The 12,289-nt window shown below is 36.5% G+C and overlaps 3 protein-coding genes across 3 annotated transcripts; 2 read left to right on the forward strand and 1 right to left on the reverse strand.

Annotated features, from left to right (window-relative positions):
• Nucleotides 1-1,014: 1,014 nt before the first annotated feature.
• On the forward strand, nt 1,015-4,802 carry GCK72_012689 (uncharacterized protein; the record flags this gene model as incomplete). The annotated part of the gene is made up of 5 exons (XM_053729321.1): nt 1,015-1,071; nt 1,459-1,649; nt 3,504-3,822; nt 4,215-4,514; nt 4,638-4,802. The coding sequence occupies 5 exons, from the start codon at nt 1,015-1,017 to the stop codon at nt 4,800-4,802; spliced, it is 1,032 nt and encodes a 343-aa protein (XP_053584093.1).
• A 2,259-nt stretch (nt 4,803-7,061) lies between these two features.
• Nucleotides 7,062-9,087, forward strand: GCK72_012690 (uncharacterized protein; the record flags this gene model as incomplete). The annotated part of the gene is made up of 7 exons (XM_003095126.2): nt 7,062-7,280; nt 8,092-8,258; nt 8,307-8,391; nt 8,439-8,568; nt 8,611-8,780; nt 8,827-8,877; nt 8,962-9,087. The coding sequence occupies 7 exons, from the start codon at nt 7,062-7,064 to the stop codon at nt 9,085-9,087; spliced, it is 948 nt and encodes a 315-aa protein (XP_003095174.2).
• A 145-nt stretch (nt 9,088-9,232) lies between these two features.
• Nucleotides 9,233-10,833, reverse strand: GCK72_012691 (uncharacterized protein; the record flags this gene model as incomplete). Its single annotated transcript, XM_053729322.1, has 4 exons — nt 9,233-9,430; nt 9,544-9,946; nt 10,047-10,213; nt 10,636-10,833. 4 exons carry the CDS (start codon nt 10,831-10,833, stop codon nt 9,233-9,235), a joined length of 966 nt encoding a protein of 321 aa, XP_053584094.1.
• Between the last annotated feature and the right edge of the window lie 1,456 nt (nt 10,834-12,289).

Below are 12,289 nucleotides of genomic sequence, written 5' to 3' on the forward strand. Positions count from 1 at the left end.
TATGCATAAATAAATGAGAAGTCATAGTATTAACGAGGGAACCTCGGGGATAATGAGATCAAAATCGAAAAGTAGAGATCGAAAGCATTTTCAAGCCGTGAAAAAACGTTAAGAACGTGAAGAACGTGATGAAAACGATAAAAATGAGATAGTTAAATTAGGCCTCCACAATTGACGTCAAAACTCTGTGTGTGTGTGTGTGTGTGTGTGTGTGTGTGTGTGTGTGTGTGTGTGTGTGTGTGTGTGTGTGTGTGTGTGTGTAAGATGTCTTGTGAGCAGATTTTGAAAACAGATTTATCGAGCTTTGTGGATGCACTCTTGATCGCTACGTTTCAACTTTCATGGCATTGACCGCTACTGAAAAGGTTCCCTTGCTAATTCTATGACTTCTCTTTCATTTGTATCTTTGAAATTGAAACATATTATTCTTCAGTTTCAGAATGGTCTCATAATAACTGCCTATTTAGCTTTATCAGTTCGTCATCCACCCAATGATGTTTTCAGAAAATTTTTCAAAAAACATGAAGAACGTGAAAAAACTATAAAAATAAGATAGTAAAATATAAACTTAAGGCGTTTCCACATTTGACGTTAAAATTCTGTGTGTCAGATGTCTCGTAAGCAGAGTTTGAAAATGAATTCATCGGTTTTCAAGGATGCTTTCGATCTCTATGTTTCAATTTTATGGCATTGCCCCAAGGTTCCCTTGTTAATGCTATGACTTCTCACTTATTTATATCTTTGAAATTAAAAATATTATTCTTCTATTTCAGAAAGATCTCATAAAAACTATCTTCCTCGCTTTAACATTACAGCGAAGTAAATAAAACGTGTCCATCATCTATCGAATTGTGTTCTTCTAGTCTCAATAACCTTAAGCTGATTATTTGTTAAGAGTCTCATTATTATCAATGGAAATAAGTGGAAATAAGCCGAGTGATTTCAAGAAAAAACTAGCTGATAACAATTTTCGGAACGATTTACTACATTTTTCTTTCATTTTCTCGCTGAAGAATGTTGTGGAAATCAGGTTTTTTGGTGGTTTTTCTGGTGGGGCTTGCGGTTTCGGAGGTGAGTGAGAAGGATCTCCTAGGAGATATGGAAAATTGCAGTTTCTGAATGTAGTTTTAAGTGGTGCGAAGAATGTCTGGGTATTTCCGTATACATTTTGGTAGAATAAGTTTGATGTCACTTTTTTTTCAATTCGTGGAAGCCAAACTGCGTCGTACAAAACTTTTCCCATTGTTTAGAGGGGTACGCTATTGTAAGATTCTAGAGAAAGACATTGAAATCATTCCTGTTTCACTGACAAGATTCGTTCCTAACATCATTGACCCTCAATGTTAGAAACTTCATTCCAATATTTCTCTGCGTTTCTCAATTTTCCACATATTTCCCTGAGTTTCAGTAGAGCGCAGTTGTAAGATCACTGATTAGTAACATAAATATTTATTGTAGCCCATTCTCCCGTCCTTCCGAATCCCAGACCTTGACGTCATCCTTCAACGTCATCACATCCCAACTCCAGATGCCAAGTATACCAATGCATTCCAAGATTTCCTTGTAAAGTACTTGAGAGAGTACAAGACAGAGGATGAATTGGTGAAGAGATTCACTATTTTCTCAAGGAATATGGATTTGGTGGAGAGGTAAGGTTCACGGTTTCAGGTAACTGACTACTAGGTAGAAGGAAACTCCATTTAAGAGGCACTATCTGTAAGAGTGAGAATGTTTGTGTTGCGCCTTGGCACAGTTGCAAAAAGTTGTTTCAATCCGAACTCTTTTTACAGCATATATACCCCTATGGTAGTGATTTACAAAAAATATGTCACCAGTCCCCTATGACGTCATCATAGGAAAATATGACCAATAATTGACTTTTCACCCAAAAATGCATAAAAATTTTAATTTTCCAGATAACTTTCTGAAACTTTCGGTACATGTTTAGAGTGTTTTTGACTACACCTACACAGATTTTTAGCCCCCCAGACACCCCAGAAACAATTCAATTGAATTTTATTTTCATGTTTTTTCCACTTTTCTCGAAAAATCCCTCTAGAAGTCATAAAATTTCAAATCGTATTCGTATTCCCCGCAAAAAGTTCTATTAGGACCAATTAAAATCATAAAAAGTTAGGTGGACCATTTTGAGATTTTTCGATTTTTTCAAAAATCACATAAGGGTCCCCCCTTATGAAAAAAAATTTTTCACGAAAAATTTGAAAAAAAAAATTGATCCGAAAACAATCAGAATATTGATAACACACATAAAATAAACCAATTCCAAGATTTTACACCTCAGAAATTGGTTTGAACAGATTTCGTATTTTTCTTCATCAAAATTTTTTCCCATTTTTTGAGGTTTTCATCAATTATTTGTACAGAAGCCATAAAATTTCAACTTATGTATCAAATTCCTGCAGTATTTAACATACGATCCAATTGAAATCATCAAAAATTAGGTGGACCATTTTGAGATATTTTCATTTAATTTGAAAATCACATAAGGGTCCCCCCCATGGAAAAAAAATTTTATCGAAAAAATAATTCGACAGCATTTTGACGCAAAAACGTTCAAAACTTTTTTACAAATGGTTTTGTAATATTTTATCAAAGCGCTGAACGTTTTTGCGTCAAAATGATGTCGAATTATTTTTTCGATAAAATTTTTTTTCCATGGGGGGGACCCTTATGTGATTTTCAAATTAAATGAAAATATCTCAAAATGGTCCACCTAATTTTTGATGATTTCAATTGGATCGTATGTTAAATACTGCAGGAATTTGATACATAAGTTGAAATTTTATGGCTTCTGTACAAATAATTGATGAAAATCTCAAAAAATGGGAAAAAATTTTGATGAAGAAAAATACGAAATCTGTTCAAACCAATTTCTGAGGTGTAAAATCTTGGAATTGGTTTATTTTATGTGTGTTATCAATATTCTGATTGTTTTCGGATCAATTTTTTTTTTCAAATTTTTCGTGAAAAATTTTTTTTCATAAGGGGGGACCCTTATGTGATTTTTGAAAAAATCGAAAAATCTCAAAATGGTCCACCTAACTTTTTATGATTTTAATTGGTCCTAATAGAACTTTTTGCGGGGAATACGAATACGATTTGAAATTTTATGACTTCTAGAGGGATTTTTCGAGAAAAGTGGAAAAAACATGAAAATAAAATTCAATTGAATTGTTTCTGGGGTGTCTGGGGGGCTAAAAATCTGTGTAGGTGTAGTCAAAAACACTCTAAACATGTACCGAAAGTTTCAGAAAGTTATCTGGAAAATTGAAATTTTTATGCATTTTTGGGTGAAAAGTCAATTATTGGTCATATTTTCCTATGATGACGTCATAGGGGACTGGTGACATATTTTTTGTAAATCACTACCATAGGGGTATATATGCTGTAAAAAGAGTTCGGATTGAAACAACTTTTTGCAACTGTGCCAAGAGGAATCCTCATCTTACAGACAACGCCTCTTAATAACAGAGAAATTTCAGATACAACAAAGAAGACCTCGGAAAAGTGACATATGAACTCAATGACTTCTCCGATTTGAGTGACGAAGAATGGAAGAAATTTTTGATGTCACCGAAACCAAAGAGTCCATCAAAATCAGCAGCCAAGCCTTCCCATCCAAAAGAAAAACGATTTATCCCAGAATCCGTTGACTGGAGAAATGTGAAAGGAAACAACCACGTAACTGGAATTAAATATCAAGGACCATGCGGATCCTGTTGGGCGTTTGCTACTGCAGCAGCTATTGAATCCGCTGTTTCGATTAGTGGGGGTGGTCTGCAGAGCTTGTCTTCGCAACAGGTAATACTGCATGGACTGAACTTCCATTCGGCCCGGTCGGGATCGGTAGCCGACCGACCGCCGACAGGACCGACCGCCGACCGTCCGAACCGACTGTCAATTTTCTGCCGATTTCAATTTAAAAAAGTGTCGTCCAATATGGCGCATGCAGACAGGAAAAATTGCGTAGGACGGCGATCGGTCGGTTGGCAATCTGTTGGTCGATGATCGGTCAGGCCGGCGGTCGGTCAGGTCGGCGGTCAGGTCGGCGGTCGGTCAGGTCGGCGGAAAAACTGTACCGAATGGAACCGGGATTAACATTCCCCTAGAAATTTTCGAAAAAATATTGTTTCACTGAGACAGTAAAAACCTTGAAAGAATCCCTGTAATGATCGCATGTTGTTTTCTCTCAGCTCCTCGACTGCACCCCTGTCTCCGATAAATGTGGTGGGGGTGAGCCAGTGGAGGCTCTCTCCTATGCTCAATTCCATGGAGTCACCAGTGCTCGCAACTATCCATACTACTTCTGGTCCACAACATGTCGGGAGAATGTTCCAACTGTTGCGAAGATTTCTACCTGGGCAGAGGCTGAAAATGAAGAGGAATTGGCGGAAATGGTGGCACTCAGGGGGCCAATGATTGTCTGTGCTAACTTCGCAACTAATAAGAATAGATTCTATCATAGTGGAATTGCAGAGGATCCGGATTGTGGGGTGAGTCAGAGAGTAATTTATGTGAAATTCTAAGAACAGGATAGTGAGAAAAGTTTGAATTTTCTGAATATCCTGAAACATTAGAAAATATTTTCTTAAGACTAAATCTGTTCTCTATTTTAGACCGAACCAACTCATGCTCTAATCGTTATCGGATACGGTCCAGACTACTGGATTCTCAAGAACACTTACAGCAAAGTGTGGGGAGAGAAGGGATACATGAGAGTGAAGAGAGGTGTCAACTGGTGTGGAATCAACACGGAGAAACCGCTTTTGCCTATTTTGTAAATGTTTTTAGTTTTTGAATAAAGATATTGAACATGCCATATTCGTAGTAATCGGTAAACTAAATGTTTCAACAATAGAACATTGTTGTAACCGGTTTTTTTTAAATTAAAGATAGGATAATCATAAAAACTTTGTCCTCTATCCAGTTGTAGAATTCTGAAATACTTGGGAAACGATTGAAGATTTTGACTACTCTTGATTCCTAGAGCCCGTTAGTGTGATGAAACTGAAACCGTAAATTATTTGGTGACTTGAGAAAAAAACATTTATGTTTCAATAATGTTTTAATTTGTTCACATTCATAGAAATTTAATCAACCTTTGAGTTTTTGTAAATTATTACTACATTTTCAGGAATCCAGATTCTCAATTATCGATTTATTCTGTTGTGGATCTAAACAAGTTTGCCCTAAGACATTTTGAAAGTTTCTTTTGAGTATTTTCGCATTTTCGAAAAAGCGATTTTATTGTTCTGGTGACATTTTTCTGGGTTTCTTCACACTTTTATATGTACTTACGCGAACAGATAATATGGGACACATCTAAAATACGTTCTGCAAAATAACTACCAGACCTTGCAAATCAAAACGATTGTTAACAATTGTTGGAATCTTTAGTGTTTCAGTCAGTCCAGATATTTAAACATGGCGTCTCATTTTGATCTTGTCGTGGCAGGATGTTTTTTCAGAGGTCTTTTAATGAATCGTCAATTGATTATTTTAACCTGGAAACGACAACATTGGATATACGAAACTCCCGCAAAAAGGATGGCCACGGTCTTACAATTAGATGCTAAAATAAAATTGTTGCAGTATTTCGGGTTCCTGTTACAGTCAGTCCATGAATTTGAATGGTATTTTGTTTTGCTAATTCTCCGAAGGTATTAAAAATCGTCTGTTGGTTTCATTCATACTTGTCATTTGACGGGCCGAGGAAAAATTTTGCCGGCCCGGCCCGGGTGGAAAATTTTTTAAAATTTTCGCACCCCAAAAATAATTTTCAAGTGCTTTTTTATCACTGGATTCACTGTAGAACTAATAAAAATCATCAATTCAATCGAATTTTTGCAGAAAATACAGCAAAAACCACTTTTTCAAAAATTACTGCTGAAAAAAAACATGTTTTTCGAAAAAAAGTCGCTTCACTCGGGCCGACCGGGCCGGGCCAGGGCCGGGCCAGGCCGGGTGAACTTGGAAGGCTCCCGATGAAACTACCGTGCATGTGAGAACAAAATCATGAAGCTATATAATTATTCCGAAATATAATGACGCATAACTGTATATTACTGAAATGTTTTTTTTAAATTTCGAAGTGACAACAATGAAGAACGCAAGTACCTCTGGAAAAATATTAAGAATGGAACAGCTTTTTTGCATGTTTTAAAAACTGAGAGATTTTTTTCACTGTTTAAGTTACTCCTGATACTGAAAGCGAAGTACTATCAGTAGTATGTTCGCCATTCCTTTTAAAAATTTTACAGCATCAACCTCTACCAATTACTGTGATGGTTTCAATAACAATAAATTATCGATGAACACGTTTTTTTTTGTTTGATTAAAAAATCTAAATTACTGGATGTGTTTGAACAAGGAAACCAAGTACGTTTCTTGGAAATATATATGGCTTTTTTTCTGTTTCAAATCAAAAATATTGTTGTTTTTCTTTTCGGAATGCAATGGGTAGGACAAAATGTACAAGTCATGAATCTATTTCAGTCACATGTGAAAACCAGAATTGGATTTTTGTGGAGTTGCTTTTCCATAAATAAAAATTAATTAGCTGTGAAAGTCTTCATCTAAATAAAAACGTTTGTTTTGAATGCAGGATTTGCTGTTCCAGATATCCGATGAATACACTATCATTGGAATCATAGTGCTAGGTCTTTCATAAGTATAGCTACACTTGAGCGATACACAATAAACACAAAAAACTCGAACTAATATAAAATTTCAGAAAAAAGATAAGTTGCTTTTTTTTACAAAAATCCGTAGAACATATTTCACTCATTATTTCCCAACCAATCCGCAAGCATTTTATCACAACCTTGTCATAAAAACTTTGCCTTCTTTTCAATCACGTGAATAAAGATCAAAGTTTGCAACTGATAAAACTTTATTAAAACACTGATAAGATATCACACGTCGACCATTTTTTTTCTTCTGTTTCATTCACTCGATTTTTACATTTTCCAACTTCCAGGAATATTATCAGGCTTTTTTCTTTACTTTTCCAGTAGTTTCCGCCGATCGAAGAGAGAATAATGACCACTGAAATATCCGTGGCCGAAATGCGTGCTGCTCACAAGAGAACCGCCCCTTTTCTTCATAACACTCCGATTATGTCAAGTGAAAATATTAATGAAAAGGTTGGAGTGCCCGTTTTGTTCAAATGTGAACATTTACAAAAAACGGGAAGTTTCAAAGTGAGAGGAGCATTGAATTCAGCGATTCTGGCAAAGGAACTAGAGGCGAAGGGAGTGGTGAGTAGAAAATTATTACAAATAAAAAGCGTTCAAAAAAACAATTTAAAATGTTGACACATTGCGATATGATAAAACTGAAACTGTAAATTTTTCGAGCTTCTGAGGTAAAAAAACTAATAAGTATTAGCACGGCACAAATCTTACAACTGGGTTCCACCAAAATGCCTTTGAAAAATCTCTTTTTCTCTGAGTCTCTCAATTTTGCACACAACTTTCTTCGATTTTGGTAGAGCGCGGTTGTAAGAAGCGTACCGTGCTAGTATTTTCCTCAATTTTTTCGAAATTGAAAATATAATCAAAAATAGTTTAAAATCCTATTCACGCTTGAGTCTTATCGAAGATTAAAAACATAGTCGAAATCACGATTTTCAAAAAAATCAACATTTACAAATTTTTGTAATGAGACCCGCCCCGGCCCGTTGCAAGTCTGATTTTTTCGAACTTATGAGATAAAACAACTAAGCTCAAAAGTTATGAGAAAAACGACAACATATAAAATAAGTTAATTGAAACTGCAGATTCTTCAGGGAACGGTTTTTTTTTCAATTTCGGTTGAGATGATGTGATTTTTATGTAAAGTTGATAGTTGAAGAGAAATCAAAATTACATTATGTTGCCCAGTCTGAGAAAAACTGAATTTCTAAAAAATTGTTTCAAAATTGGGCCAACTGATAAAAAATGATGACTTGAAAATTACATTCTGAAACGGTGACTTATTTATTGTTTTGCCTAGATTCTAGCGATATTTAAATCTTATTCTTTTATTTGTATTTTGGTAGACTCGCGACTGTATTTGCTCTATTCTCAGATCGCCCACTCATCCGGAAACCATGGCCAAGCCCTTGCCTGGGCTGCTCAAAAAATCGGCCTCCCTTGCACAATCGTAGTACCAGACAATGCTCCGATCTCTAAAATAGATGGAATGAAAGAGTACAATGCAAACCTTGTGTTTTGTGAGTCAACACTTACTAGCAGGTAGGTGAATTAATGGGGTAAATTGGAGCAATTCAGTGAGAGTTACAGAGAATCAGTATGTGCAGAACAAGCTGAAAAGTTGGAGTACTATTTTGTAAACCCCTATGATTGTGTATCCATGATTAATGGGCATGTAAGTAGACTTGTGACGAGTAATTGGCATTTAAGATTCTGATTCAGGCATCTATTGCATTTGAGATTCTGGAACAAGCTGAGGATGACATTGACTCAATTTTTCTATCCGTTGGAGGTGGAGGATTTGCATCGTCCGTAGCCTTTTTGATAGGAAATTTGAGACCGGATATTGAAGGTAAGGAACTCCTCTTCTACAGTAACCCTTATTTCTTTACAGTATTCCTCGTGGAACCGGAAGACAAACAACTCTCAAACCTTCTGGCTAACAACGTGCCTTGTCCAGTGGACACGTTGAATACCATGGCGGATGGTGTAAGGGTGGCACATGTTGGAACACTCTGTGAGCCAATTTTGAGAAAGTTTTGTACTGGAAAAGTGATTAGTGTGGTAAGTGTGCTCAGTTGAAATTTAAAAAAAAGAACTAGAATTTCAGAAGGAAGAGGAGATAAAATACGCGTTGAAATTGGTGTGGACTAGATTGAAGGTAAGGTTCACAGTTTCAACAAGAAAATAATTACTTTTCAGCTAATTCGTTTATCAGTTACTTTTACCGATTTACTTTTTCTAGCAACGAATCGAACCGAGTGCTGCATTGGCATTCGCTGGAGTGCTTTATCATAAACCTGAACATGTCAAGCGCCCACTCGTGATTCTATGTGGAGGGAATGTGGACACTAGTTATGTTATTGATTGATTGATTATTTATGAGCAGATGCGAAGTAGATAAAGATAAGCTGAAGAATTAGACAGAACATTGGTGTTTGAGAAAAAGCTCTGAGTAAATGAGATGGTTGAAACAGACCAATTGGGAAGGAAAACAGAGATCATTTAGGATTTAATTAACGGCAAATAAAAAGTTCAAACATCAGTTCCCGGTACTCCGTAATCGTATACATCAAAGCAATCGGGTCGATGACTGGGTACAAGCCAATGAATACGGAAACAAACGAGAGACCAGTGTATCCATGAATGTTGAGCATTGGGAGAGCCAGGAAGGATAGAATTGGGATGAAAATGACAGCGACGGGGATGAGGGCCTGGAATATTTTAATTGGGGACTGTTTCAATGTTTTCATATCAAGGCTGACTAGTTAAATAATCTGTTTTGTTCAAGAATTCCATAACATTGTGATCAAACATTCAAGCTCACCTGCAAACATTGCGCCTTGAACAATTCCTTCTGAACCTTATCAAAAATCTGCGAGTGTACAAATGTATTCACTTTCATCCAAACTCTGCCAACACAGAAAAAGATTGTAACCATCGACCCGACAATGATTGTACCAAACGAGACACCCATCACAAGACCACTCTGATTCCATTCAGTCAACCCAGTTTCCACGTTTTGGATCTCATAGACAGCGGCAACATAGGTGGTGTTAACGAATGCAACTCCGAAATCTTCCTCGAGAGGCTTCTCGATTATCTTGTCAACGTATGGAGTGGCCTGTGCGAAGTGGAAGATGCAGAATCCCCAATAGAGTCCGAGGGAGAAAACGAGGAAGAGCCAGAGAAGCATTTGCTTGCGGGTTTGGAAGTATTGGAGGGTTGAGCTGAAAATATTTGTTCAATCTCAATCTGTTTCAAAATTTCCATTTCCCATTTCCTATATTGCAATTAAACATTCTTCCTTTAATTATCTTTATTACTCACTGGCAAACCCGATCAAAACGGTAGATGAAGGTGACGGCGCAGAGAACAAGTGACATACAGTATGACATTCCATAGAGAGCCATGAGGATTCGGATAGATAATTTTGGGAGCTGGAAGTAGTCCAGTCGGGTGAAGACGTAGAGAACGTTTCGCTCGATGGAAATGATCTGGAATGGGAAGAGTAAATAGAGTTAGAGGATGCCTTGTAAAATTCAAATTGACAATAATGTCTGAAAGGCTAGGAAAGTTTCTTTTAAGAGTACGATAGTATGATAAAAGTACTGAAGTGCTATCAGAAATAATATTGACTGTGGACTTATCACAAATGCGTAAAACGGAGAACAATGGAATTTGATTATGAATTCAATTTTTGTAAGGAACCGTTCAGCATATTAATTGATTTTCTACGTCGCATCAGAGCTAGTCTTGCTTAAGAACTTATTGCAGTAGGATGAAACATGGAAATTTTGATATGAAATTTTAACTTTTTCAAAGATCCCTTTAGTCTCTAAATTAATATTTTCTTTAGTGCAAGTAACATTAGCTCTTTCAATTTCCAAATTGTCCTTTCCTAAAAAGTTAAACTCACCGGATGCAGATACGTATGCAACGTTGAGAAGAACAAAAGATTTGCCATATTGGCGTACATCATCTTTTCGTAATTTCCGAAATGTTTGGTTTCTGACGACCGAATACAGTATGCCAGGAAGTTATTCAGTAGAAGAGCCAAGAAGAAGGCAATCCAATTGATGACAACGGGGAAATGAGTGAAGACTCGAATCAACATTTTATGATCCATTGTCTGGAATTGAGCTGGTGTGAAATAAAAAGAAACAATTTGATATAAATTTGTTAGAGCAAACAATTGAAAAATGAATAAACGTCAGCGACTTTGGCTTAACACGTAAACAGCAATTATAATCTCAAGAGAGTGCTGATTTGGAGTATTCTGACTATAAGTCGTCGTGATCAGAAGAGTACCTTCGTCACCGTGGGGACCTTTTGGATTAGTTCTGACCAATGCAAAGAAAATGAGAAGTGTTAAAAATAACTGGATAGAAAAATGACGAAGAGAGGAAACAGGAGAAACGGTGACGTGTGAGAATGATAGCTGATACAAATTTAAATTCATATTCGGTCATCTCATGGGGAAGACTAGGTTAGAGCTAATTGATGCTAGACCCAATTATTTTCTTAACTGGCCGCCGCAAAAAGCTTCGGTCATGATCGATGTGCATAGTCTACCACCAACACCTGTCGGTTTCAGGATAGAATTATATAAGCTTGTTGAAAACGTGTTTTTCATTTTCGCTAATATGTATATTTTTGGAACCTATTGATTTTGAAACACGAAAATTCAGTACTGTGGTGACTTGTTTTATTGAAAAGTGGGTCCATATTAGCCGAGCAAATTTGTTACAACTGCACCCCGCCGCAAACGAGAGAGTATCGGCGAGAGACGCAGATTTTTTTCTCGCGCCAACAATTATTTTCACAGTTTTTGACCTATTTTCACTACTTTTCGAAAGTTTTTATGTAATTTGTTCTTAAAAACAGCGAAAATAGGTCAAAAATGGTAAAAATATTTGTTCGAGAAAAAATTCCGCGTCACTCACCGATACTCTCTCGTTTGCGGTGGGGCGCAGTTGTAAGAGGGGGTGGGCCGCTAATAGCTGAATGAAAAGTTTAGAGAACATTTCGGTAACGTAATACGTTATTCGTTTTTTACTGTTATACAAAAAGCATTAGAAACAGGCATATTTCAAAAAAACGCTATCATGTTCATATTAAGTAAATAGTAATCTAACAAAAACGAAGACTATAAAAGAGAAAGTAAGGAGGTGAAGCCAGCGAGGGGGCAGTGCTAAAAAGAACAAAAGAAGAACGTCATGGAGATTTGTGAAACGTGTAAACATCAATTATATTCTCTAGTCAGAAAGATCTAGAAGGTAAGCTTCGTCACCATTTGGTCCGTTGAGATTCATTCTGACTGGGGATAGATAAGGAATCAAGAAACACACAACTCAAAAACTGTCGTCACCGCTAGGGCTTTGGGAGTCGTTTCTGATTCATGATCTGAAAAATATATGGAAGGTTTAGAAAATTACTGGAACTATGCAAAAGTGAAATTAAAGAAGAAGCCGGTAGAAACAGTTTGTCAGGCAGTCTGATTTAATATTGGTTTTCTGAAAAAGTAAAAATGTTTCATGAAAGGGATATGAGAAAATAGAACTCTATTCTCA

The sequence above is a fragment of the Caenorhabditis remanei genome, chromosome IV (genome assembly GCF_010183535.1).
Source record: "Caenorhabditis remanei strain PX506 chromosome IV, whole genome shotgun sequence".
Taxonomy (NCBI): Eukaryota; Metazoa; Nematoda; class Chromadorea; order Rhabditida; family Rhabditidae; genus Caenorhabditis; species Caenorhabditis remanei.